Below are 26,109 nucleotides of genomic sequence, written 5' to 3'. Positions count from 1 at the left end.
CATTTTGATACATTTTATTACATAGTATATGTGTCCTGGGAAACAAGTTCCTTGAGGAATTACATAATTGATTGACACATTCTTACACACAAGGAAGATTTCAATCCCATTCCTTTCCCTGTGAAAGGACCCAATGCTTCTGTGTAACTGGCTTCAGCCAGTTTATCTGCTATACCCAGCTTGAAGCTGGGCATCCCTGCCAGGAAGCCAGATGTACGTATTCACATATTCACAGTGCTCCACTCATACACTGAGATCTTCTGTGTGTGTCCACACTTGGTACCAGGGACCGAGTAGCAGTGAAAACAAAACCCTGCCTTTGTGTATAAACCCCTGCATTCTAGTGGCAGGAATATGGGCATTAAATAAATAAGGACTTAAATATAAAATAAAGGAAACGATGATTGCTACTACACAGGAAAAATAAATCAAGCAGAGGAAACAGGAAGTGCCAGGCACTCGTTTTTAACAGGATGGCTGGGGTTGGCCATAGTTAGAAGGTAAGAATTGAGCAGAAACTTGAAGGAAGTGAGAGAACAAGCTGGGTATTTGGAAGTAGTAGAATTTCAAGAAGAAGGATCAGCAAGTGCAAAGTCCTAAGGCAGGAGTACGCATGTCTGGTAGCCTTTAGGAAGAGCTAGAAGTCAGGGTGTCTGGACTGGAGGGAGTAAACTGGCAATTCATATTCTCTCAAACACAATGAACCTGGCACGAGTCTAAACACTCTGTAAATGACTTCATTTAATTTTCTTAATGACCCTGCCCAAGTGGGCACTGATATCACCTCCCTCTCAGAGACAGATCACCTAGATGGGCAGGGTTTCAGTAGCTTTACCCAGTGCCTCTCAGCTGGTAGAGAGGCTGATGCTGAACTTGTCTCTCTTCACCACTAGGCTGCATAAGAAATTACTCCAGGACAGTCTGCTGCTGGGACTTCCCCCGACGGAAGCAGAAAAATGATGGTGAAGAGAGAACCACAACAATTTCAAATGGCAAGATGAGTCATGCACGATGGAGGGGACGGACTTAGTGGGAAGGCAGAACGCGCAGCCCAGACGCAGAGAAGTGAATGCATGGGTGGAAGGTTTTCTGTGGCTTTTATTTTATTAGTGAAATATAAAGCAAGGGCATCAACCGAGGGAGAAAAGCAAGAAGGAGATGGGTGTGCAAGGAATAATTTAGGACACTTGGTGTGAATGGGTTGTGCACACACAGGCAATGCAGCGCCCACTAAGGGGCTTTGTCAGGTTAAAGTTATGAATTCACAGTAAACCCAGCCAAGCTTAGTTGTGTGTTTTCTGTACCTTCCGTCCCTGCCACAGAGATTAACCTCTTTCCAGAGAACTGGATTAAGCACAGTTGGAGTTAAATCCCACCATTAGAATTCTTAAAACCATTAAGCATTTGCACATTTTTAAAATGGATTACGCAATTACCTACCATGAAATTATTACCTGACGCTGAACTGATTCTTCAAAAGTTTTCTTTTATAATGGTAACTCTTTTTTTTTTAAAGATTTTATTTATTTATTTGACAGATGGAGATTACAAGTAGGCAGAGAGGGAGGCAGAGAGAGAGGGGGGAAGCAGACTCCTCGCTGAGCAGAAAGCCCGATGCAGGGCTCGATCCCAGCACCCTGAGATCATGACCCGAGCTGAAGGCAGAGGCTTAACCCACTGAGCCACCCAGGCACCCCACAATGGCAACTCTTACCTGCCTCTAATTTGCGGAAGGTCTGAGATAGAGGGTAGACATCCGCCAGAGGTAGTTTATAGATCAAGAAGGAGAAGTACCTGGGGATATGAAAATGTCATATCTGACCTTGAGTTTCAAGGGGGAGAAAATGGCCATCAAAATAAATGCTGATATTAACATCAATTTCCTTTGATGAAAAGAAAAGTAATACAAATAAATATACAGCTTACATAAAAAGTGAGTAAAACAACCAATGCAAAATTCTTAAAATGTCTTTGGTGGCTGGCTGTTAGAGATAATTCTTCTAGAAATAAACCAGCATAATTGCATTTATGCTCATTGTATGCAAACCTTTTGTTTTTGTGATTGAACGCAGACCATCTGGACTATCCCCTTTGCTTAGCTTAAATTAGTTTGCAATTAATTCATTCACTTAATATTTCATCCTTGTGACCAGAAAGCTAAGGAAAGGGAGATGTGGGGTTAAGAGAGAAGGACCTGATGGGAAGGGTTCAAAAGTCTTTAACTATAAACTTCCCCAACCTGTGAGGAAAGGAGGAGCCAGAGGGGGTCTGTGGCCTCTTGCTTCCATGTGCCACTTTCAGGTGGATGACCTCATGCCCATTCTCAGCTCATTCCCTAGTAGTGTGATGCCCCCAGGAGGCCCTAGAGCTGCCCAGACCTCCAGGCTTGGCCCTCTTCAGCCCAGCACCTGCTCTTTCAGGCTTGCCACTCATGGTCTTCCCACTTACTTCGTGACACCAAGAGTGCGGTAGCAGGACTGAGTTGCTTTCCCTGGCATAGTCTCTGATAATTGCATTATATTTACGCTGTGCTAAAATGGAAATGCCACTTGCTTCTTTGGTGTGCTTATGCCTCCAAGGAATTCCAAATTCTGTTCTAGTTCCACCTCCTTGCCCCCCACTCCCCCAACACACAGACATACAAAAACACACACACATATAGGTGTACACACACATTTCTATTCTCCATTTTGAGGCATGAAAACTAATTAGAGGGAGATTATTTGAGTATCTCGATGGCTGTTTGTTTCCAAGAGGGGAATTCACCTTAAATAGTTACATCTTTTAGATTGTAAATATTTACATCTTTTAAATATTTTCAGGGAGGTCTGTGGAGGGCGCCATGGGTCCAAATCTTGTCCCATGAAGGGTTCTGGGCATGAGAAGTTCCTTTCCCCCAGTTTTTCTACATCCTCCTCTGAGCTGGAGACCAGCCTTGGATTGCTGAGGGGGCCCATGTAAGGTGTCCCCAAGCTTTCCTTGGGGCAGGAGGACACAGCTTCCTGGGTGGGTCCCAAATCTCTTACAATCTGGAGGAGTCAGTAAATCAGTTTTTGAGGTCCCTAACTTTTATTATGAAGTCAAATCACCCTGAAGTTCTCACAGAGCAGGAAAGAAACCACTGAGTGGGTAAAGTGGGTAATGCCAACAAATTTCTCCATAATCCTTCACCTTTCCTGTGGTGCAACCTGTGGGAAAAGCTTCAGAATCTCGGTATGAACACAGGTGACTTGGGCAGCTTCCTTCACTCTCAGTTCTAGAATGTAATCCTTGCCGAGTTTGTCTTTTAGGTGTTGGATGGAGCCGATGCACCTATGGGCAAGAAGGAAAACATGTCAGAAAAAATACTGCCCCTTACATTTTTTACCGTCTTCAATTTCAAATGTAGGGGAAAGGGCATCTCTGAGAAACTGATGGGAAGAACTCCAGATGTTCATGGCGATCTTTCCTTTTCCACGGGACTTTCATTTTGAGGGTCAAGCACAGCCTCCAGAAAGACACCCACCTCAACCTTCCAGACACCATGATAGCGATGCGGTCACATATGGCCTCAGCTTCGGCCAGGTAATGGGTGGTCAGGAGCGCTCCTTTCTCTGTGTTTTTAATGGCTGCCTGGATCACCTGCCTGAAAAGAGCCCAAAAATATCACTGTTAAAAAAGAGGGTAGACAAAAAAGAAATGGAGGAGAAACTGTATGGATAAAATGAATCATATTTCTAATTAAAAAACCAGAAATTTGAATACTGATTAGGTTTTTTGATAGCATAAATGATAAAGAGAAGTGTTTAATATTTTTAGGTAGGCTAGTGGTATTCTGGTTAAGTTTTTTAAAAAGATCTTTATATCTTTTGAATAAATTAATTGATATATTTATAAATAAAGGAAAGGCTGCCTAATATTTGCTTCAAACTGATAGGAGTGGAGAAAAGGAAGTGGGTAGAAGTATAATGAAAAAAGATAGGCCTTATATGGGTAACTGTTGAAATAAGTCATGGGAATATTGGGTTCATAAATGATTCTCTTTACATTTGTATAAAATTTCCACAATGAAATTCTTTAAAGAGATAGGGAAACTATTGGACAGTCACAAATATGAAATTAGATTGGATGATTTTATTAATCCAAATGGTACATCCTAGAAAGGAAAGTAAAAATAATTTAAAAACTAAGAAAAACGATAAGCAAATTTAACAGATTTGGTAAAGGGGGGGAGAAAAGGAAATGGAGAAAATATGTAAGTTAATAGCCTCTAAAAAAAGAAACAGTTACATATACCTCAATAATTAAAAAAAAATTAACTCCAAATTACAAGACCTAAAATTCCAACAAAATACTTAAAGGGTTGTTGTTGTTTTTTTTTTAACATTAATACCACATAAATATGATACAAAAGAGAATCTATTTATGACATATTTATTTTCCTAATGATATGGATTATCTCCACTAAATTAGAAATCAGTGGATTTAGATTTTTCCAAGATCAGGGTTTTATTTAGTCTAGAAAAAAATTTTTAAAGTAAGCTAAACACCCATCATGGGGCTTGAACTCACAACCTTTAGATCAAGAGTTGTTTGCTCTACCAATTAAGCTGGCTGGGTGCCCCATCTAAGCTTGGTTTAAAAACACAACTTCAACATGAGGTTTACACTCATGTGTTATTCTTACCACATTTGCTGCTGCCCTGCTGGGTCCATGCCTGTCGAGGGTTCATCCAGGAGCAGGACAGGCGAATTTCCCAGGACGCTCAGCACAAAACACAACTGAAAAGCAGAGAAGCACCTTTTTTGCTGCCACCACATCAGCCTTCAGAATACCATCCCGCATCCCACATACCTTTCTGGCGGCTCCTGCCGTTAATTTCTGCGTCTGAACATCTAGCTGTCCATGCAGTTTGAAAGTATCCACCAATCTATTGGAAAACAGGAGAATATCCATTCAAAAGAGGATCTTTGGAAACTGTAATTCTGCAGAAGATTACAACAGCATTGGAAGGAAGCTAGGCACTACTACTTGGAAACTCATGATCCTAGAGAGAAAGAGTTTGTTTTGGAACAGGAAAGATTTTTCATCTCATAAAAAGTTCTAAAGAACAGCTAGAATTTTGAATTTGGAACTGAAGTGGATGATTATTTGTGGTTATTCATTCATTGAACACTGTCAATTATTTTATGCGATTTTTTTTTTTTTAAGATCCCTCAATCGAGGATGTTGGAAACAGCTCCTGTCCCTCCATCCTTGCTCTACTGCTGATACTCTCGGACAAGGTGCAGACATCATTTCTACTCTCCATTCTTCATCAGTGAATTCACCATCAGTGCAACAAGCTTTCCTGGCTCTGGACACAAAAGAATCCCGTGACTTCTCTTTACCGTGAAATGGCAATTGTGGCGTCCCCTTTCCTCAGCCCTTTGATGGCGGCAAAGATTTCCAGATGTTCCCTCATTGTCAGGCTGGGCCAGAGCACATTCTCCTGAGGACAGTATCCCGGTAAGCTGACTGTGTTGTCTCCCTGATGATCCCAAACCAAACCACAACCTTTCAGTTCTACCTAAGAAAGTAAACTGGTTTTAGAAACACATGTAGCCTTTTCTCCAATCTCACACTCAAGAAACTGACATGTAGCTAATAAATACCTAAATTTTTTGAGCATCAAAGAAATATATCCGTGAAATCTTATGGTATTTGTCTTACTCTGACTTATTTCACTTAGCACTATACCCTTTATAATCTACATTGTTGTAAGTGATAGAAATATTGAAATCATTATATTGTACACCTAAAAGTAATATAACACTGTATGCTAATTATACTTCAATAAGAAAATGTTTAATTAGAAAGATAAATAACTACATAAAAATTAAAAAGCTAAAACAATACACATTATAGAAATTCACACATTTATTATGGAAAACTATTTAAATTATTAAAAGTAGAGTCTTATAAAGATATAACCTACATTTATCATGAAATGTCTATTTTGGGAATGAAAATCATTGTGTCATTTCTTACTACCTCTCCAGCTGTTGGCTTCGTGATCCCAGAAATCATTCTAATAGATGAGCTTTTACCAGCACCGTTAGGTCCTAACAATCCCAAAATTTCACCTGAAAGAGAATCACTGATTATCAGTCTCGAAAGTGAATTATCATAAACCTGTTTATTCAAACCTTTTGAGATATGTATACCCCCCAGTACTGTTTTGAGATTTTTAACATATATGTAATTCAGGTTACCAAACCATGTTCTCTAACTCCTATAATTATAAGAAATATTAGTGAAAAGCTTATGGATTTGATGTCAATAAGTCTTTTTTTCCCCAGATTACATTTGCAGTGAAAAATGAGCCAGATTATTTTCGGTAGTAGATGGCTGATGTGCTGAGTACATGTTTAAGTGATTCCTAAACTTGGGAAGTCAGGGACATTTTCTCCATCCCTAATTCCCCCACCTGTGTCTAAGCCACCACCATCTTTCATCTGAACTAATATAAATTTAGCCTCTTGTCTGCCACCCAGATTTACAAACAATAGCCAACGTGTTAATTTTTTTCAAAACTTAAGGGGTAACAAAAAGCTAGTTAAAAACCCTCCAGTGGCATTCCACTGATTTGCTATAAAAATCTAAAGCCTTCACCGTATTTCACAAAGTGGGACCCAATCTGGCCCTGCTCCCCTCTTAGACTTCCTCCCTTGCATCTGTACCTGTGTCCACTGCCTCTTCATGCCTTGATCATTCCAAAGGCAGCTCCAGCTCTGAGTTCCTGCCCTCACTCTTCTCTCTGCCTGAACCCTAAGTGAATGCAACCCCAAGTCACTCATATCATTTCACACAGTTGAATGCTCCATACAGAACTTGCTTCTGTGATGACCGACACTTCTCTTGATAAGCTGTTTTTGGTTTTCAGCCCTCTCGGGATGTAAAATCTATGAAAACAGGGACTTCCTTATTTCCTTCATGATTCTATTCCAGAGCCCAAAGGTCCCTAGCATGCTCAAGAAATATATGTTGAACGAATGAATGCTTGCATGCATGCTCTAGCAAGTACAATGGTACCTATACCAGAGATGTTCAGTGGGCATTTCTGAAATAATGGTGAATCAGGTTAGGTGATTCTTCCGAACCTTTTTTAACACAGAAGGAGATATTTCTTGCTGCTATTTTCTTCCTCCTCTTTGAGAAGCAACTTTTCTTCTGACCTGCGTACTCTTTGTGCAGACAGCTGGCAATTATGACAGGTTTCTGGAATAGAGGACAGTGTGATTTTTCTTATTAACCTTCAGAGACTTTACATTCCTATGTTCTCATTATTGTAAATTTTCTTACTCTACGTCATAAAACGAAGTATATTTTATTTTCATTTTTTAAATGTTTAAAAAAAGATATATGCATTGATTTTGAGACAGAAAGAAAGCACAGCCTGGAGGGGCAGAGGGAGAGGGGGAGAGAGAATCTGGAGCAGACTCCCCGCTGAGCATGGAGCCCAACACAGGACTTGATCCCACGACCCTAAGATCATGACCTGAGCCAAAAATCAAGAGTCAGAAGCTTAAAGGACTGAGCCACCCAGGTGCCCCCAAACGGAGTATATGTTAAACTGACAGTAATCTATATTGCTTGTTTCAAATGTAACCTGCATTCATTGATGCCAACAATATCTCTAAATCTCTTAAATCTATCTTCTAAAATAAAACAATATAGGGGAGCCCGGGTGGCTCGGTCGGTTACGTGTCTGCCTTTGGCTCAGGTCATGATCGCAGGGTCCTGGGATGGAGCCCCGCATCGGGCTCCCTGTTCAGTGGGGAGTCTGTTTCCACTCTCTGCCTCTGTCCCTACCTCCTGCTCCTGCTTATTCACTCTTTCTCTTGCAAATAAATAAATAAATAAAATATGTTTTAAAAATGAAATAATAGTATAGCTTCAGAGAAACTGGCTCATTGCCTTCCCAGAAGAGTCTAGGCTCATGGACATATCACAACATCTAAGTCAGACAAAAGAATAACTCTTCAAATCCTAATCCCTATTCAGTATTTTATAACAAATCTCACACAAATTCTCCAACTCACGAAATTTTTTGGTTTTGAAATTACAGCTCTACTTATCAAAGCATATTTTCCTCTAAAGAACAATAAAACCATTATGTTCTGTGTGCTCCTTTGAGCTTCTGGGATACTCTTAAGAAGGACCTACATATTTAAGAACAATGATAATATACCAAGCTCCCAACGTTCTAAATGGAAACCAGCATATTGACCTCTCTTCTTGATAGTTCTTGAATGTGGGTCCATTAACATCCACTCTGTCACTTGCTTTTCTCTCTTTTTTTTAAAGAATTTTTTTATTTATGGGGTGTCTGGGTGGCTCAGTGGGTTAAAGCCTCTGCCTTTGGCGCAGGTCATGATCCCAGGGTCCTGGGATCGAGCCCCACATCGGGCTCTCTGCTCCACGGGGAACCTGCTTCCCCATCTCTCTCTGCCTGCCTCTCTGCCTACTAGTGATCTCTGTCTGTCAAATAAATAAATAAAATATTTTAAAAAAGAATTTTCTATTCATTTATGAGAGAGAGAGAGAGAGAGAGAACAAGCAGGGGGGAGGAGGAGCGGAGGGAGAGGGAGAAGCAGATTCCCTGCTAGTAGGAAACCCCGTATGGGGTTCAATCCCAGGACCCTGGGACCATAACCTGCCGCGATGTCAAACACCCAACCAGCTGAGCCCCCCAGGTGCCCCGTCACTTGCTTTTCTACCTCGCCTGCCTGCAAAGTGGTCAGGGCAGTTGCTGCTCTTTGCCTTTCTGCTTTAACATCTTCATCCTCATCGACAGGTTCTTCAGGTTTAGGTCGAGCACCTCTACTTTGGGGGGAAATTCTGTAGAGAAATGAAACGTAGGACATAGGGTTTTCTCATTAGTCAGGACATCGCTCAAATCAGCTTCTCTGTGGTTTTGCCATCCTTTCTCTCAATACGCTGGTAATGGTCATGGCCCTGTGAATACTGCTTCTGCTTTAACCAAGAATTCCCATTCCAGTTGCCAGAATCCCCTTCTCATTGCTGTCATTCTTCCAGTTGGAATCTTTGACCCTTGCCAATGTGCTGGCAATGACTGCTCCTTCTTTAAAAATCAGGTCACCTACATTGTTTCTGTTGACTCTGAGCCCATCTGAGTCACACGGATATTTGCCCTCAGCATCTTTCTCTGTTCACCTTTCCTAGAGCCCCTTTACAATGTCCATCTTTTTTTTTTTTTTTTTAAGAATTTATTTGACAGAGAATGAGAGGAAAGAGAGCACAAGCAGGGGAAAGAGCAGAGGGAGAGGAGGAAGCAGGCTCCCCACTCAGCAAGGAGCCCAGTGCGGGACTCGATCCCAGGACCCTGAGATCATGACCTGAGCTGAAGGCAGAGGCTTAACCCACTGAGCCACCCAGGTGCCCCTGTACAATGTCCATCTTACGGAATGCTCTGACCTACAGTAGGTTGCTCAACCACATCCATCCCATCTCCTCTTTTCAAGGACGTGTGATCATCTCAGATGAAAAAGTGGCATATCTGAGTACTCATCAAATTTCTGAGGAACAGAAAACCTCCCTCTGCTGGTTAGTGGCAGATCTCTGACTGAGAGTCCTACTACCAGGCAATCAGCCAGGAATCCATGGACATCATGAAAACCGGCATCCTGCTTACGTTGCAAATATCAATCCACATTCACAGGTCAGTAGTGCGGCCCACTACTGAGGAACATTAAAATATGATATTAAGCTCGAAATTAAATTTTATCCCAACCTGAAAACAGGATCCTTTCGCATTATTTTCTTTCCACATTTTGTCTCCATGCATCTTAGGATAAAAACAAATAACAAAGCCTGCAAGTAAGGCTAGGAACAAAAGAAAAACAGTTATATATAGGCACAAGTTCACAAATATTACTTAAACATCTGAATTAAATTGGTGGCCTTTGTCTTCAGGTAAAATACATATGAGAACCATTTTTACAAATCAGAGGGAAAATGCAGCTTGGTGGCACCTGCCTCTTTTTGTCTCACAATCCACATCCTGTCTGTCAACCAATTCTATCTGCTCTACCTTCAAAATTACCCAGAACCCAACTTCTCGCCCCTGCCTGTGCCGCTCCCGCCCAGGTCCAGGCCATCATGATTTCCCATTCCCTTGTTACCTAGCCTCCTTTCTCTTCTCCCTGTGCCCCAAACATCTGTTCTCAACCCAGTCACTAGAAGTACTCTTTTAAAAAAGTAAGTCTGATCATATTGCTTTGCTTAAAACACTCCAGTGATTCCTCGGTTACTCAAAGAAAATATAAAAAGTCTTTATAGTGACCTAGACTGCTCTGTACAGCCCCTTCCATCCACCCTGTACTTCCTCCTGTGACTTCCATGACCTTCTCTTGTGCTGCTCTCCCCTTGGGCATTTGGCCACAATCACCCTGGCCTCCTGGCTGACCCTGGAACAAGCCAGCATCACCTATGCCTTCCTACTAGAATGTTCTTTCCCAAGCTATCCCTGTAGATTGCCTCCTTGTCCCCCACATATCTTTGCTTCTCAATCAGGCTTTTCCTGACTGACCATCTGACACCATATATATTATCTGTCTCCTTCCACCACAATATAAATGAGAGCAGGCACTTTTGTCCATATTTGCTCCTATGCCTAGAAAAGTAGTGACACATTGTCAGTGTCAGCTTAAATACACCAATATAATCATTTTCCCCTTTCATTTTTATTATACAACTTTGCCCTTTTTATCTCTAATTCAAAGAATTTCAGTTACATTGCACTTGTATTTCTTACAAGGTCTCTCAAATTTGGAGATGGCAATAAATAAATGTGAAAAATTAATCTGATATTACATTCTGGACCTACACAGTCCACACAGGCACATAAAAATAACTCATGATTTGGAATCATGTCTGAATGGTCTTATTCTGAGTCTTATTCTGAGACTATATTAAAAACATATTTAAAGTTGGCACACATTAGACAAACCAAATGGTTATGATACCAAATGCTAACTAACCCACTCCAAAAAAAAAAAAAAAAAATTGTCCGCCTTACTATTAGGCATACTAGAAGATCAACTCCACTCGGGTCATATTTGTGGTCTGGGTATTTTGGTTGGTGCTCGTAAGCTCTCTGCAAAGACAAAAGGAAAAACACCTAAACGCAAGTTCATCACTTCATGATTTGCATTTCAATAATATGGAATTCGACATATTGCATTTTTCCTTCATTAAGCATGATTCCCCTGTGTGCACTGGTGACAAGCAATTCCCTGCAGAAAAGAAAGTGGACCCCCACTCAACACTATCTCTCGGTGAACAGGTAACATATGTCTGTTCCTCTTTTCCGATTTTTTTCTTTAATGTTTAGGTTTAGGGTTTGCCTCAAGTCCACTGAAAGCATAACAGAGAGAGGAGCCTGCATTGTGAAAAGTAACAGGGGATGACTGTATTTGTCCTAAACGTCCCTCAAGAGCGTTTTCTGGGCCCCTTCCTACCCCTGTGGTGACTTGCCCATGAAAATAATTAGTCCCATAATGTCATTCTTTCTTCATCAATCAATGCCTTCAGAAAGTAACTCATTCCTCCTAAACAATGTATGACAGATCTAGGTTAATGTAGCTCACTTCATAGGTCTGCTTACATCTTAGGAAGGAAATGCTTTAAGCAAAGGAATGAATTTCTAGTTGAGAATTCTAAGTGTTGCTCAATTAATGGAAAAGTGCTTTTTTATTATTGGAAATTCAGAAGTTTTATTCTTTCTCTCTCTCTCTCTCTCTCTTTTTTTTTTATTATGTTATGAAAAGTGCTTTTGTAGACAGAAGTCTTTCCCAGGATCCCAAGAACACAAGTGATGAGGGCAGCTTTCTCTACTTTCACTGAAGTTTCATCCAGAATGGTGCAGGTCTCTAAAGGGAATGTTCCTGACTGAGTTCTTGGGGTCATCCCATTGTACACTTATTTCCAGTTAAATCAAGGCTACTTTAATGCCTCCTGGTATCTCCTCCTTCAATGCCTTTGCTTCTCTCCACAGAACATGCTTACCTTCTGCCCTACTCTCTTGCTAATTAATTCTAACTCATTCTTCAGGATTCTGTTTAAGCATTGCTTCCCCAGAAGAATTCTCTGACTCTCTAGATTGTGTCAGCTGTGCTATGTATCCTGTGCTTGCCACTTTACCCTTCTTCTTTGGATCCTTTAAGCCCTTTGCATTGACTTGTTTGAGGTCTGTCTTCATCTCCACCAAGCTCTCTGAAAGGAGGGACGTGCTGTCTTGTTCATTAGGTGTCCCCAATGACCAGCACAGTGCCTAATATAGAATCCTGTTTAATATATATTTTTGAATAAATAAATGGTATTGTATAAGATTTTATCCTTGCAGTGGATAATGAATACCCATTAAACGAGCCAACATTTTTTCAATCTGCCATTAGTTTTGAATAGCATTTGACAATGCTCGTGTTTTGCAATAGAGCATATGGCAAAGCTTTTTAAACAGCTTTATTGAGGTTAATTTTTTATGCTATCGAATTCATTCATTTTAAGTATACAATTCCAGGATTTTTAGTAAATTTATAGAGTTGGGAGAGCACCACCACAATTCAACTTAATAACATTTCCATCACCCCAAAGAGATACCTCACAAGCATTTCTGGCCAATCCCCATTCCCACTCCAACCCCAGGAAACCACTAGCCTGCATTCTGTCTTCATAGATTTGGGGTGAAGCACTTTAAAAGGCTGCATGTTCAAAGTTAATGACACTGTTGGTAGTATTTCTTACCTGTGCCAGAAAGGCTAGAAATCCACCCATGGTAGTTGAGGGAACAAATACCATGCTAGAAATCAAGGTAGGCAAGTTGAAATGAAGCAGCATAATGTCAAACATAATGATTGAGGTCTACAAGGCAAGTTAAAATACATTGCAAGTCAGACATATGCAGTCCATTCATATTAGGGAAAATATTTAAGATGTAAGTGTTCTCATCATATACATCAGAATTTTCCTGCATACAGATTCACCCCTTTCAGAGGGAGAAAGGGAGAGAGGGGTTTTTGTTAATGAGAATAAATGCAACTTTCAGCTACCCAACAGAAAAATTTTCAATAAAAATCCAGAGATGAAGGTGAATGCTAAAGTAACCAGGTAAACTATAAAAATCTGGAGATTAAGGTGAACGCTAAAGTAACCAGGTAGGCTTTCTGACAGTGCATTAAGAGTCATCTAAGACAATAAGATAAAAGAGAAATTAACTTTCTATTCCTAAGGTAACAATATTGTGAATGTATAAAAACCATATTGGATGGAAAGCTAAACAGGTAGTTGTATTAAAAAGTCCATGCTACCTCCCAACTAGACTAAAGCTTTCTAAATATCCTCTCTGTATCTTTGGGGTAAATACCAAAGTAATGCAATTGCAGGGTCATAGGGAAGTTCTATTTTTAATTTCTTGAGGAATCTCCACACTGTTCTCCAAAGAGGCTGCACCAACTTGCATTCCCACCAACAGTGCAAGAGGGTTCCCCTTTCTCCACATCCCCTCCAACACATGTTGTTTCCTGTCTTGCTAATTTTGGCCATTCTAACTGGTGTAAGGTGATATCTCAATGTAGTTTTAATTTGAATCTCCCTGATGGCTAGTGATGATGAACAGCTTTGTAATAAAGCTTGAAATCAGGTAACGTGATGCTCCCAGTTTTATTTTTGTTTTTCAACATTTCCTTAGCGATTCGGGGTCTCTTCTGGTTCCATACAAATTATTGGATTATTTTCTCCAGCTCTTTGAAGAATACCGGTGGAATTTTGATTGGAATGGCATTAAAAGTATAGATTGCTCTAGGCAGTATAGACATTTTAACAATGTTTATTCTTCCGATCCAAGAGCATGGAATGGTCTTCCATCTTTTTGTGTCTTCTTCAATTTCTTTCATGAGTGTTCTGTAGTTCCTCGAATACAGATCCTTTACTTCTTTGGTTAGGTTTATTCCCAGGTATCTTACGGTTCTTGGTGTTATAGTAAATGGAATCGATTCTCTAATTTCCCTTTCTGTATTTTCATTGTTAGTGTGATCACCAAGACAGCATGGTACTGGCATAAGAACAGACATATAGACCAGTGGAACAGAGTAGAGAGCCCAGATATGGACCCTCAACTCTATGGTCAGTTTATCTTCGACAAAACAGGAAAAAATATACAGTGGAAAAAAGACTGTCTCTTCAATAAATGGTGCTGGGAAAACTGGGTAGCTATATGTAGAAGAATGAAACTCAACCATTCTCTTACACCGTACACAAAGATAAACTCAAAATGGATAAAAGACCTCAACGTGAGACAGGAATACATCAGAATCCTAGAGGAGAACATAGGCAGTAATCTCTTCGATATCAGCCACAGCAACTTCTTTCAAGATATGTCTCCAAAGGCAAAGGAAACAAAAGCCAAAATAAACTTTGGGGACTTCATCAAAATCAAAAGCTTCTGCACAGCAAAGGAAACAGTCAAGAAAACAGAGGCAACCCACGGAATGGGAGAAGATATTTGCAAATGACAGTACAGACAAAAGATTGATATCCAGGATCTATAAAGAACCCCTCAAACTCAACACACACAAAACAGATAATCATATCAAAAAATGGGCAGAAGATATGAACAGACACTTCTCCAATGAAGACATACAAATGGCTATCAGACACATGAAAAAATGTTAGAATGGCCAAAATTAGCAAGACAGGAAACAACGTGTGTTGGAGGGGATGTGGAGAAAGGGGAACCCTCTTGCACTGTTGGTGGGAATGCAAGTTGGTGCAGCCTCTTTGGAGAACAGTGTGGAGATTCCTCAAGAAATTAAAAATAGAACTTCCCTATGACCCTGCAATTGCACTACTGGGTATTTACCCCAAAGATACAGATGGAGTGAAAAGAAGGGCCATCTGTACCCCAATGTTTATAGCAGCAATGGCCACGGTTACCAAACTGTGGAAAGAACCAAGATGCCCTTCAACGGACGAATGGATAAGGAAGATGTGGTCCATATACACTATGGAGTATTATGCCTCCATCAGAAAGGATGAATACCCAACTTTTGTAGCAACATGGATGGGACTGGAAGAGATTATGCTGAGTGAAATAAGTCAAGCAGAGAGAGTCAATTATCATATGGTTTCACTTATTTGTGGATCATAACAAATTGCATGGAGGACATGGGGAGTTAGGAGAAGGGAGTTGGGGGAAATTGGAAGGGGAGGTGAACAATGAGAGACTATGGACTCTGAAAAACAATCTGAAGGGTTTGAAGAGGTGAGGGGGTGGGAGGTTGGGGGAACCAGGTGGTGGGTATTAGAGAGGGCATGGACTGCATGGAGCACTGGGTGTGGTACAAAAACAATGAATACTGTTATGCTGAAAATAAATAATAAAAAAAAATTGTCCTCTCTGGTCCATGTCTTCCCCATTCCAAACAAATAATTTTAATGAGAGTGTGCATTTTGATTGCAATGGACCTGTTTTCTCTTAAAATACTGGTAAATGTGGACGGGGGATAAAGATAATTTTTCGTTGTTCTGTTTTAAGGATCAGTTTATCAGTCAACAAGTGTGTGTTGAGCACTGTACTGAACTTTTGCTGGATCTTATTCTGTATGAATTACAATAAAAACACGAAGAATTGTAACTACTAAATTTGCTGAATATTAAACAAACACCAGGCATTAAGAATCTAGCATGTTGGGGTGCCTGGGTGGCTCAGTCATTAAGCGTCTGCCTTCAGCTCAGGTCATGATCCCAGGGTCCTGGGATCGAGCCCCGCATTGGACTCCCTGCTCAGCGGGAAGCCTGCTTCTCCATCTCCCACTCCCCCTGCTTGTGTTCCCTCTCTCTCATTGTGTCTCTCTCTGTCAAATAAATAAATAAAATCTTAAAAAATAAAAAGAATTTAGCATGCACTGTTTGCTTTAATCCTCACAACAACTCCATAATGTGGTCATTCTTACTATCCCCTTCTTATATATGGGAAATTCAAGGTTCAGAGAAAGAAATAACATCCTCACACCACACAGTTAGTGAGTGACAAAGCAGAAATTCAAAACCCTATGTGGGTCTAATTCCTAAGTCTTTAGGTCAGAAGACTATACTGTTTTGTGGGACTGTTATGTAGGGGAATGTTGAGTGACTACTAAGTGAACTTACAGTTTGGGGGGAATGTAATCTACAAATAAACTTACAGTTTCGGGGGAATGTAATCTACAAATAAAAAGCAATTGTGAATAAAATCCAGTAACTTACAATCAAGTGTTCAGTCAGAGCACAATAAGCATTTTAGATGGCAAATCCAAAAAACCTTTCTAATTTTGCAACCACCACGATCTCTCTGCAAAGGTGTCACGTGATTATTTACGTTGACATTATTTCTCTCCTCTTGGTTTCCATGACATCACATGTATCTAGTTTTTTCTCCCAGTTCCTTATTTTTGATAACTACAATTCTATTGGTTGACTTAGCTAACAGCTCTTATTCTACTAAGCTTCCAAGTTTCTTCTTTTGCGAGTTGTTTTTTCCTCTTTTCTCATTCACTAGAACAAGAGAGAACTGCAAACTACATCAAAGGAAATATAGTATCGCTCACAGTTACTAAGAAGATGCAGTATTATCCCTTCACCATGGGCTGAAAGGCACTTCTTTACCAGACAGGGGCCTAAGATACCCATGAGGGACCACATCCTGCGGGCCAGGAGAGTCCAACAAATTAACAGTCCAAACAAATTAACAGCTGAGTGTGGCTTCACTCAATAATGAGGGGACCTTGCCTATACTTTCCTTCCAAATATATCCAAGATCACAAAAGAACAATTGCACTTACCATCATCTATTACATTTTCATATAGGCTCTGTGAGTCCTAAGACTAGCATAGTTTAAATTTATACAAACTGCATAATGAAAGATCAATTACCACATTACGCATCCTCAAAATCTATTTTAAATGAAATTTTAAGTTCTTTGTATCAGGCATAAAATTATCGCACACTGGTTGAGGTCTCCGTGAAGATGTATGATTCAGCCCCCTCAAATCAAGATGTTGATCAACATAAACTTTAAAATGGATTGTTAACCATCCTACTACCTCATATTTTTTGACATCAGGAATGAACATAAGGTCTGAGACTTCAATTTTATTCTTGAGTTGTCCCTGATTTTTATGTGGCCTTAAACAAGTACTCAACTTTTTTCCCTCTATAAAATGAGGGGAATTATACCAGATGATGTTGCATATTTTTTTTTCAAATCTGACATCAAATATTCCATAAGCATGTAGCTTTTCAGTGGTATAAAAGTACAATAGACAAGGACAGTGAAATAGATATACATGTAAAAGAAAAAGGGAAAATAATTAGAAATTGTAAATGTGTATTATACTGTAATATTTCTCAAGGAAAAGATGATTATTTTTCTGTTCCCCTGAAAGTTACTCTATCTCTCTGTTTATATGTTTGTATATGTACTTACGATATAGAAGCAAAATGACCAAAGGCCACTATTTTTTTTCCACTTGCGAGAAATAAATGATATCACATATGTCAAGAAGACAAGTGATGTTGCATAACCGAGCCCAAATACAACCTGAAAATAATATAAATAATATCAAAGTCAAACACTGAAGTAGTAACAGAAGGAAACATTAAATTACACATATTTTTAAATATCTTCTTTCAGGGGTACCTAGCTGGCTCTCTTGGTTAAGTGTCTGACTTTGGCTCAGGTCCTGATCTTGCGACCCTGGGATGGAGTCTTGCATTGGGCTTCCTGATCAGCAGGGAGCCTGCTTCTCCCTCTCCCTCTGCCCCTTCCCTCTATTTGTGCTCTCTCTCTCTCTCAAAAAAATAAATAAAAATCTTTAAAAAAGTTATTGCGCATGCACTTTGAAATTTTTTTGTTTTAGTTTATGACAAAATAAAAATGAAAATGTCTTACTTATAGAAAATATCAAATGTTATAATTTATCATGGAATTACTTTATAAGAGATTGTCTATATAATGTGTTTCTTACCAGACTGAACACAATTCGACTTGTGATATAAATCTCTGTTATGTTGGCTATGTAAAAAATTAAATACATCAAAAGGAGAAGGAAAACGAAGAAGCTGATATCCACTAGTGCCTGCCCACACCAGTAGGCAGAAGGGTAGAGGCCTGAAATCCACAGCTGGGACTTAGCTCTCTTCTGATGAGAAAAACACAGGATATACACAGATTCAGTTGAAATCCAAATTCAAAACAAACACACTGAGAGAGATTTTAAGATAAATATAACCAAATCAGTTTAAATCTTCTAACAATTTAATGATATATATACTATTTGGAATTCGAGGTCTAAACAGCAATTCCATAAGGATGGTCACTGTGAAAATGAATATTGTTTTATTTTATAAGTTTGATTCCCAGCACCACTTTAACTCATGCATAATGAGTAGAAAAGCAGATCTCATAATAATCAAAGCATAAACTTCCTTCAAAAGAGATATTATTTTGCGACCTGAAGGACAATAAATTATCCATTATCCAAATATGTTATGAGGGTTGCTGGCTCAGAATAGTGAAGGATGACCTCTCTAAATCTGATTTAACGGTTTTGCTTTGGATTATAGACATGACCAAATGCAAATATAACCAAAAAGGTTATTTGCCACAGTAGAAAGGGTATTTTAGTCTTACATCTTGTCCTCAATTTAATTATCAATGATTTCTTCCTTTTCACTGGGAAATAATGTCATCAAAAGTTGTGTAATAGTCCCCTTTACAAGTACAGATTAATTTGAGTCCCTGTAAAATTACTGCAAGTTTTCTGCAATTTCGAAGTAAAAAATATTTTGTGTTCTTAGAAGTAAAGTTTCTGACATGACAGAAATAATGCTTAACTACATTATCTAAATCAGACATATGCTTATATGTTGTTCTTACAGGAAAACATTTTGAACACATAGCATTTAAATCACAATTACTGGAGTCCCTGAAGTTTCTCATTTTTTTCCCCTTCTCTTACTTTGTAATCGCTGATACTGCTCATGGAGATGTAAGGTGAAATGCTGCACACAACCCAAAACAAAAACATAGAACCTTCTGGCAGTCCAGTCCAGTAGATCATAAAGTTCTGCAAATATAAAAGGTATTTTAAACTTGTGACTATTCTAAAAAATGAAACAAATAGTAATGTGCTCTATCACATTGACTGATTGGAGGATGTCAAGCAACCCTGGTAGCCCAGGAATAAATCCCATGGGACCCCTGGGGAATAATCCCTCTAATGCACTCTTAGCTATATTGGTGAGAATTTTTGCATCCATGTTCATCAGGAATATTGACCTGTAATTCTCCTTTTTGGTGGGGTTTTTGTCTGGTTTTTGTGGATCAAGGTAATGCTGGTCTCCTAGAAGGAGTCTGCCTGCCTGCCTTCCTTCCTTCCTTCCTTCCATTTCTATTTTTTTGAAACCGTCTCAGAAGAATAGGTATTAATTCTTCTTATAACAGATATGTGAAAAAATGCCCCACATCACTCGGCATCAGGGAAATACAAATCAAAACCACAGTGAGATACCACCTCATACCAGTCAGTGTGGCTAAAATTAACAACTGAGGCAACAACAGATGTTGGAGAGGATGTGGAGAAAGGGGAACCCTCTTACGTTCTTGGTGGGAATGTAAGCTGGTGCAGCCACTCTGGAAAACAGTGTGGAAGTTCCTCAAAAAGTTAAAAATAGAGCTGTCCTGTGACCCAGCAATTGCACTACTAGGTATTTATCCAAAGGATACACACATAGTGATTTGAAAAGGTACATGCACCACAGTGTTTACGACAGCCATGTCTACAACAGCCAAACTATGGAAAGAGCCCAGATGTCCATCAATAGATGAATGGATAAACAGGATGTGGTAGATATATATGTATGTGTATGTGTGTGTGTGTATATATATATGTATACATATGTATATATATGTATACATATGTGCATACATATACACACGTGCACACATATACAATGGAATATTACACAGCCATCAAAAAGAATGAAATCTTGCCATGTGCAATGACGTGGATGAAACGAGAGGGTATTACATTAAGCGAAATAAGCTAGTCAGAGAAAGACAAATACCATATGATTTTACTCATATGCAGAATTTAAGAAACAAAATAGACAAGCATAGGAAAGGTGGAGGAAAAATAAATAAGAGAAAAACAGAGAGGGAGTCAAATTGTAAGAGACTCTTAACTAAAGGAAACAAACTGAAGGTTGCTGGAGGGAAGGTAAGTGGGGAGACGGGTAACTGGGTGATGGACATTAAGGCGGTGCTGAATGTAATGAGCACTGGGTGTCATATACAAGTGACAAATCATTAAATTCTACCTCTGAAACTAATAAAAATTAAAATTAAAAAATGAAACAAATACTAATTATCATAAAATGTACTTTTTGAAATACTGAAAAATAAAATAAAAATGCATGCCTTAATTCAGTAACATCTATGCATGAATTTGGGAGGGGAAATGATTTCTGATCATTTAACATGAGGCTTTAACTCCTAGCAAAAAAAAAAAAGAAAGAGTAAACTGTAACTCAGGACCCACTTCAGGGTGTACACTGAAGAGAACTGAAATCAGAGTTCCAAAGATATCTTCCCACCCATGTTCCTAGCAGCACTATTTATAATAGACAAGAGGTGGAAACAATCCAAGTGTCCACCAACAGATAAAGGGATAAACAAAACATGGTATATACATACAGTGGAATATTATTCAGCCTTTAAAAGGAAGGAAATCTTGTCAAGTGTTACAGCACGGATGAATTTCAAGGACATTATTCAAAAACCAAATACAATATGATTGCCCTTATATGAGGTATCCAAAGTAGTTAAATTAATAGAAACAGAAAGTAGGATGATGATTGCCAGGGGCTGGGCAAAGGGGACAATGGGACATTCTTGTATAACTGGTACAAGGTTTTAGTTTTACAAGATAAGAAAATTTTAGAGATCTGTTTCACAATAATTGAACATGTCTGACACTACTAACTGCACACTTAAAAATGGTCAAGATGGTGAATTTTATGTCATGTGTTTCTGTCACAATGCAAAAAGTAATAATTTGGGACTTATGATCCTGGAGAAACAGATCATTCAGGCCTAGTAACAGCAGGTCTTTCTCAGCTGACATAGCGATGGATATGTGAAGCCATCAGCAGCTGGTCGAATGTGCTTGGAAGGAATCCAAAGCTAAAAAGAAAACCTGATGCCCCTCAGCCTGTGGGCAAGGAGACCAACTTTGAATCACCATCCCCAACTCAGCGTCTGCCTGAGGTTGGGCCCCTGCTTTGGTATAGGACTGCTTGTACCTAATCACAGTTCAGCAGTGCCATAGCCTGTCTCAAAATAATTCTATAGCTCTCAAGCTTTACTTAAGACTTTAGAGGCTCCAAGGATAAATTCGAATGTTTCATCAGGGACGAAAATTCATTACTGTCTTCATAAAAATGGCTGAGAGAAGAAGGGTGTGTGCCTCTGGGGATGTCTACGATTTGATCCTCAATAAACAAGTAATGATATGAGGACACTAAAAGACCAAGAGTAGATACCATCTATGCCTTTCTACTGCTGGTTGGTTCTACTTTCTGGAGAGTTCCCTTCAGAGCTCCCCCTCTACCCCGACCCTAGCACTGTCCCAGCTCGCATGGTCAGTGGTGGCTTCAACTCATAGGTGCCTGTGTCCATCGCTGGCCGTTCACGTATTACTGTCCATCTGCTCATGCATGTACCCCCAGCACCATGAATGCAATGAAGCCAAAACTGAATTCAACCCCTTTGTCACAAAATGGGTTTCCTTTTCCGATGGCTCCATTTCTAATCCTATGTATTGTTCTTCCAATCTTCTGGTTTGAAACCATTTGAGTCACCTTTAAGAGATCCCTCTTGAGTATCAGGGTCTAACCAGAAAACCACTACTACCTTCAGGCCTTCAAATAGAGAGAAAATACTCATGTCAGGTTGTGGAAAGATGGGAGAAGCCAATGAAGATGAAGCAAGGAGACTGGGCTGGGGTGGGGGTGGGGGGCAAAGGGAGGAAGCACGGTGACTGGAGCCCAGGCTGCAGAGTGCTCCTGCTCTCCTGGCTCCCACTACTGCTTCCTGTCATCTAAACCCAGGCTGTAGCCAGCTGACAAAACCCCGAAGATGCAGCCTGTGTGCGTCAGACACCCCCACAATGCACACAACTACAGGCAGGTGAAGGAGATAATCAGAAGGCATATAGCCAAGGACTGGCAAATTCTCCTTCGTATCAGTCTACTACCCATTTAGTCAATGAATGGTCCACCAACAAATTAGATTAGATTTACAAGTCTAAAGCTGTTTTACAAGTATTCTTGATTTCCAATTCAGTTTACACGCCCCCCCACAAGCTCACTCACACGCTGTCCAATACACATCCACCATCAAGAGTGTATCTTTCCAGAAGCTGCTCTAGAAGACGATGACATAATATTGAAAAGTATTCTCCCATGAGCACTTGATAATACCAAGGGGGAAAAGAACCATATTCTGTTAGATATAATGTTTAAAATATCAGGACAAAAAATTTTTAGGATTAGCGACCAATGATGAATATTTAAAAGCTAAAGAGGGAAAACACAGGGTGCTTGCCATATTCTTAATTGTTCAGAGTGAGAAATCCAATACTTACAAAAGGATATGGGCTTCTCTCAATTCGAATATTTTGTGTGCAATTAAACATTCGAAGTAACCCATTGCTAATAATATTCACAAGAATAGGAAAACAGTGCAGTCTCAAAGTATTGCAAGCAACTGAAAATCTGTAATCCTTTGAATAAAATAAAGACAAATAAAATGAGGTTAATTCTGTCATTAAAGAACAAAGAAAAAGTTTTTATATTAAAATCCCAGTAGTGTCCCACTCTGTGTGGCCATCCTTAAGTTCGTGACCTTTCTGAGCTTCTGCTTCCTTATCTGTGAAAGGAGATAATTAATTGCCTGGATAGCCAGCAATATGGATTTTTCTTAGTATTACTAATTTTAGATCATTTTGTCCTCTTGCTGTTGAGGAAATTCCAAATAACGGAATAAAAATGTAGCCCTGATAAGGAGACACAGTCAGCTTACAGTGAGTAAGCAAAGGAACTCTGATTTTCTTGATAGGAGATAAGCAGAGCGTGCATAAAATATTCATGGTTACACTGCCAGTGATCCATTTTTATGCTAAGACAATATTTACACTCTTCATGTTTATGAAAATGTTTATGCATGTATCAAGAGGCTCAGTAGTGTTTATATATTCTATGGGTTCATGTAATAAATACATTAGATAAAAAACAAGGCAATTGCCAAGCAATGCGGTTTCCTACAGTTGGCACAAAGGGATTACTTTTTTTTTAAACAATGCTACGTTAGTTTCTGACATACAACAGAGTAAGACTGTGGTTTTTATGGTGTCCTTAGTTTAAATGGAACTGAATTTGGTGCTGTATCTTTTAAGACTTTTGTTTTGGTTTCTATTTTCCTTATAGCAAGAAATAATGAGGTAGCTTCCTTTAACGTGGCTTCCTGCTTTTCACAAGCTTTTAAGTAAGACTCAGAATTTTACTTACAATTAAAATGTATTTTTCAACAGCCTTGTACCTGGAATAATCTTTAGCCCTTGGACTCTTTTACTCAAATTGAAACATGTTAACAGGAGATTGAGGACACTTTTCTCTCAGAGATTTCTTGTGACTTTTATAGTACTTAATGTATATTCTCCATACAGTTGACCCTTGAACAACACGGTTTGAAGCTACACTGTTCACTTATATGTGACTCTTTTCTGATAAACACAATACAGTAGTGTAAATGCGTTTCTCTACCTAATGTTTTTAATAACATTGTTTTTTCTCTAGCTTACCTTATTGCAAGAATACAGTATACAATATGTATAACACACAAAGTATGTGTTAATCAATTGCTTATGTTATTGGTAAGGCTTTCAGTCAACAGTAGGCTCTTAGCAGGTAAGTTTTTAGGGAGTTAAAAGCTATATGTGGATTTTCAACTGTGCAGGGGTCCAGCACCCCAACCCCTGTGTTGTTTAAAGGTCAACTCTATACCAAAATGTCTTTTGAGTAGTTAGCCATTGAAGAAAATTCTTTAAATTCATGGTTGGTACTTATAAGGTCTAATATTTTATTGAATCTGAATAATGCAATTACACTTAGCTCCTTTCAAATGTAAAAATCATTTCATCTCAAAGTTAAGATTGAAAATGTTTTATAAAAGCTTATTTAAACGTCACAGCTTATTCAATAATGACCCCAAATATTCTAAATCAAATTGCTATATACTAGCTGGGTTGACTGCTAGTTAAAAACAGTTAAAAATGAAAGCAAAACCAAGACGCAAACATACCTTTTGTTTGCCAGAAACTACGATAGCTCCATTGTATGACAGGTCATCAGTGCCGTTTCTGTTTGCAAAATCATCTACTTCCAGAAGTATGTTTTGATGCTTCACCGACTGTATAAAATCTTCAATATTTGATCCTAGCACGAAATCAGTAATAGAAGGCCATGAAAAACAAGAAGATATATGTCAAATTTTTAAAAATAAATCACATACACAATTTGAAGTCAATATTTATAGAATATTATGTGACGGCATGTGTCTTTGGGCATCACAATAATAATATTGGCTCATTCTACCATCTTCTGTTTATCAAATCCTAAGCTGTGAGGAATTAGTTTTATGATTCTGTTTAGTGCAAGTTACCATGTGACTGTTAAAATAATTCTAGGGTTATCTGGATGGCTCAGTCAGTTAAGCATCTGCCTTTGGGTCAGGTCATGATCCCAGGGTCCTGGAATAAATCTCCACGTCTGGCTTTCTGCTCAGTGGGGAACCTGTTTCTCCTTTTCCCTCTGCCTGCAGTTCCCCCTGCTTGTGCTCTCTCTCTCTCTCTCTGACCAATAAATAAATAAAATCTTTAAAACTAAACAAATAAATAAATATTTAGGAAAAAAAATTTTTACATACATATTACCTAAGTATATGTATATATTTAGTGAGAAATGAAATATATGTAGTAAGAAATGAAAAGAAATATGTATTTAATAAGATATATGAATATATGAAATATATATTTAGTAAGATATATGAATATATAAAGTATAAATATAGTAAGAAATGAAATGAAATATATATATTTAGCAAGAAATGAAATATATATAGTAAAAAATGGAAAAAGTGCCACTATCAGACCAAAGTTTTTGATATGCCCCTAAAGGAGAAAGCAGGTGATTGTTTGACAGAGAAATAAGAGCTAAGAAAACCCACAGCCTAGAGCACACAAGAGCTAACAACGACAAAGTTAAAACCAATGTCCAAGAAATGGAAACTCAGAGTGGACAAATTCAAGGGGCAAAGTGGGCTCCAAAGCCACAGCTATACTCATTAACTGGTTAACCGTGCCTGAAACAAAGTGACCACTGTTCTTTCCCCGTGGTCCACATGGAACAGGCAGCAGGGGCCGTTATCCCCAGAACACAGATCCCCAGATTTACTTTTTAAGAGATACTATTTGCGGAAAAGAGCAGGGCAAGATCTAGAGTAACCTTGACAGTTACAAGGACAGGATGGAATGGGAAAAAAAAAAAAAAGAGGACTCTCATTTTTTGGTCATTTGGACTTTGAAATGGAATTCATACTGGGGACATTCAGAAGGGGTTCTGGGATCATAAGACAGGACCAAGCCCCAGATGAATCAGCATTCCCACCAGGTGGGAAAGGAACGTATACATAGGAAATAAGCTTTCCGTGCATCCACTCTCCATCTCCACAGATGGAAAGGTAGGAAACCTTCATGGTTACCCACATTCCCTTAGGCAAACAGGGATTCCCTGATTTAAAGATGAACATCTTACCAAGAATCATCATACTTGGGGAAAAGAGGAACAAGATGGCAGAGAAGCCCCAAACTTAAATCCCAAAATACTTCACAACTGAGTACAGGGAAGAAAAATAAGTAAGTTAATCCAAGCATATTGTTCTTAGAATAACTGGAGAGGAAAACATATA

General features: G+C 39.0%; 1 protein-coding gene across 2 annotated transcripts in view; it reads right to left on the bottom strand.

Annotated features, from left to right (window-relative positions):
* ABCA6 (ATP binding cassette subfamily A member 6) overlaps window positions 1-26,109 on the bottom strand; it is a 59,805-nt gene that overhangs the window by 755 nt on the left and 32,941 nt on the right. The window contains exons 21-37 of one of the 2 annotated variants that reach the window (XM_032870754.1): window positions 24,445-24,578; window positions 22,730-22,867; window positions 19,043-19,150; window positions 18,050-18,223; window positions 17,509-17,622; window positions 12,791-12,907; window positions 11,064-11,141; window positions 9,777-9,868; window positions 8,743-8,863; window positions 7,123-7,240; window positions 6,014-6,105; window positions 5,371-5,549; window positions 4,835-4,910; window positions 4,667-4,761; window positions 3,506-3,625; window positions 3,172-3,312; window positions 1,715-1,794 (exon numbers count right to left, since the gene is read on the bottom strand). In XM_032870754.1, coding sequence (XP_032726645.1) covers window positions 1,715-1,794; window positions 3,172-3,312; window positions 3,506-3,625; window positions 4,667-4,761; window positions 4,835-4,910; window positions 5,371-5,549; window positions 6,014-6,105; window positions 7,123-7,240; window positions 8,743-8,863; window positions 9,777-9,868; window positions 11,064-11,141; window positions 12,791-12,907; window positions 17,509-17,622; window positions 18,050-18,223; window positions 19,043-19,150; window positions 22,730-22,867; window positions 24,445-24,578 — 1,977 coding nt within the window. The remainder of the gene's footprint in view (window positions 1-1,714; window positions 1,795-3,171; window positions 3,313-3,505; window positions 3,626-4,666; window positions 4,762-4,834; window positions 4,911-5,370; window positions 5,550-6,013; window positions 6,106-7,122; window positions 7,241-8,742; window positions 8,864-9,776; window positions 9,869-11,063; window positions 11,142-12,790; window positions 12,908-17,508; window positions 17,623-18,049; window positions 18,224-19,042; window positions 19,151-22,729; window positions 22,868-24,444; window positions 24,579-26,109) is intronic. The other variant, XM_032870755.1, reaches the window with a different exon arrangement.

The sequence above is a fragment of the Lontra canadensis genome, unplaced genomic scaffold (assembly GCF_010015895.1).
Source record: "Lontra canadensis isolate GAN:19392208 unplaced genomic scaffold, GSC_riverotter_1.0 scaffold41, whole genome shotgun sequence".
Lineage (NCBI taxonomy): Eukaryota > Metazoa > Chordata > Mammalia > Carnivora > Mustelidae > Lontra > Lontra canadensis.
This window is presented reverse-complemented; position numbering and strand designations above follow the sequence as displayed.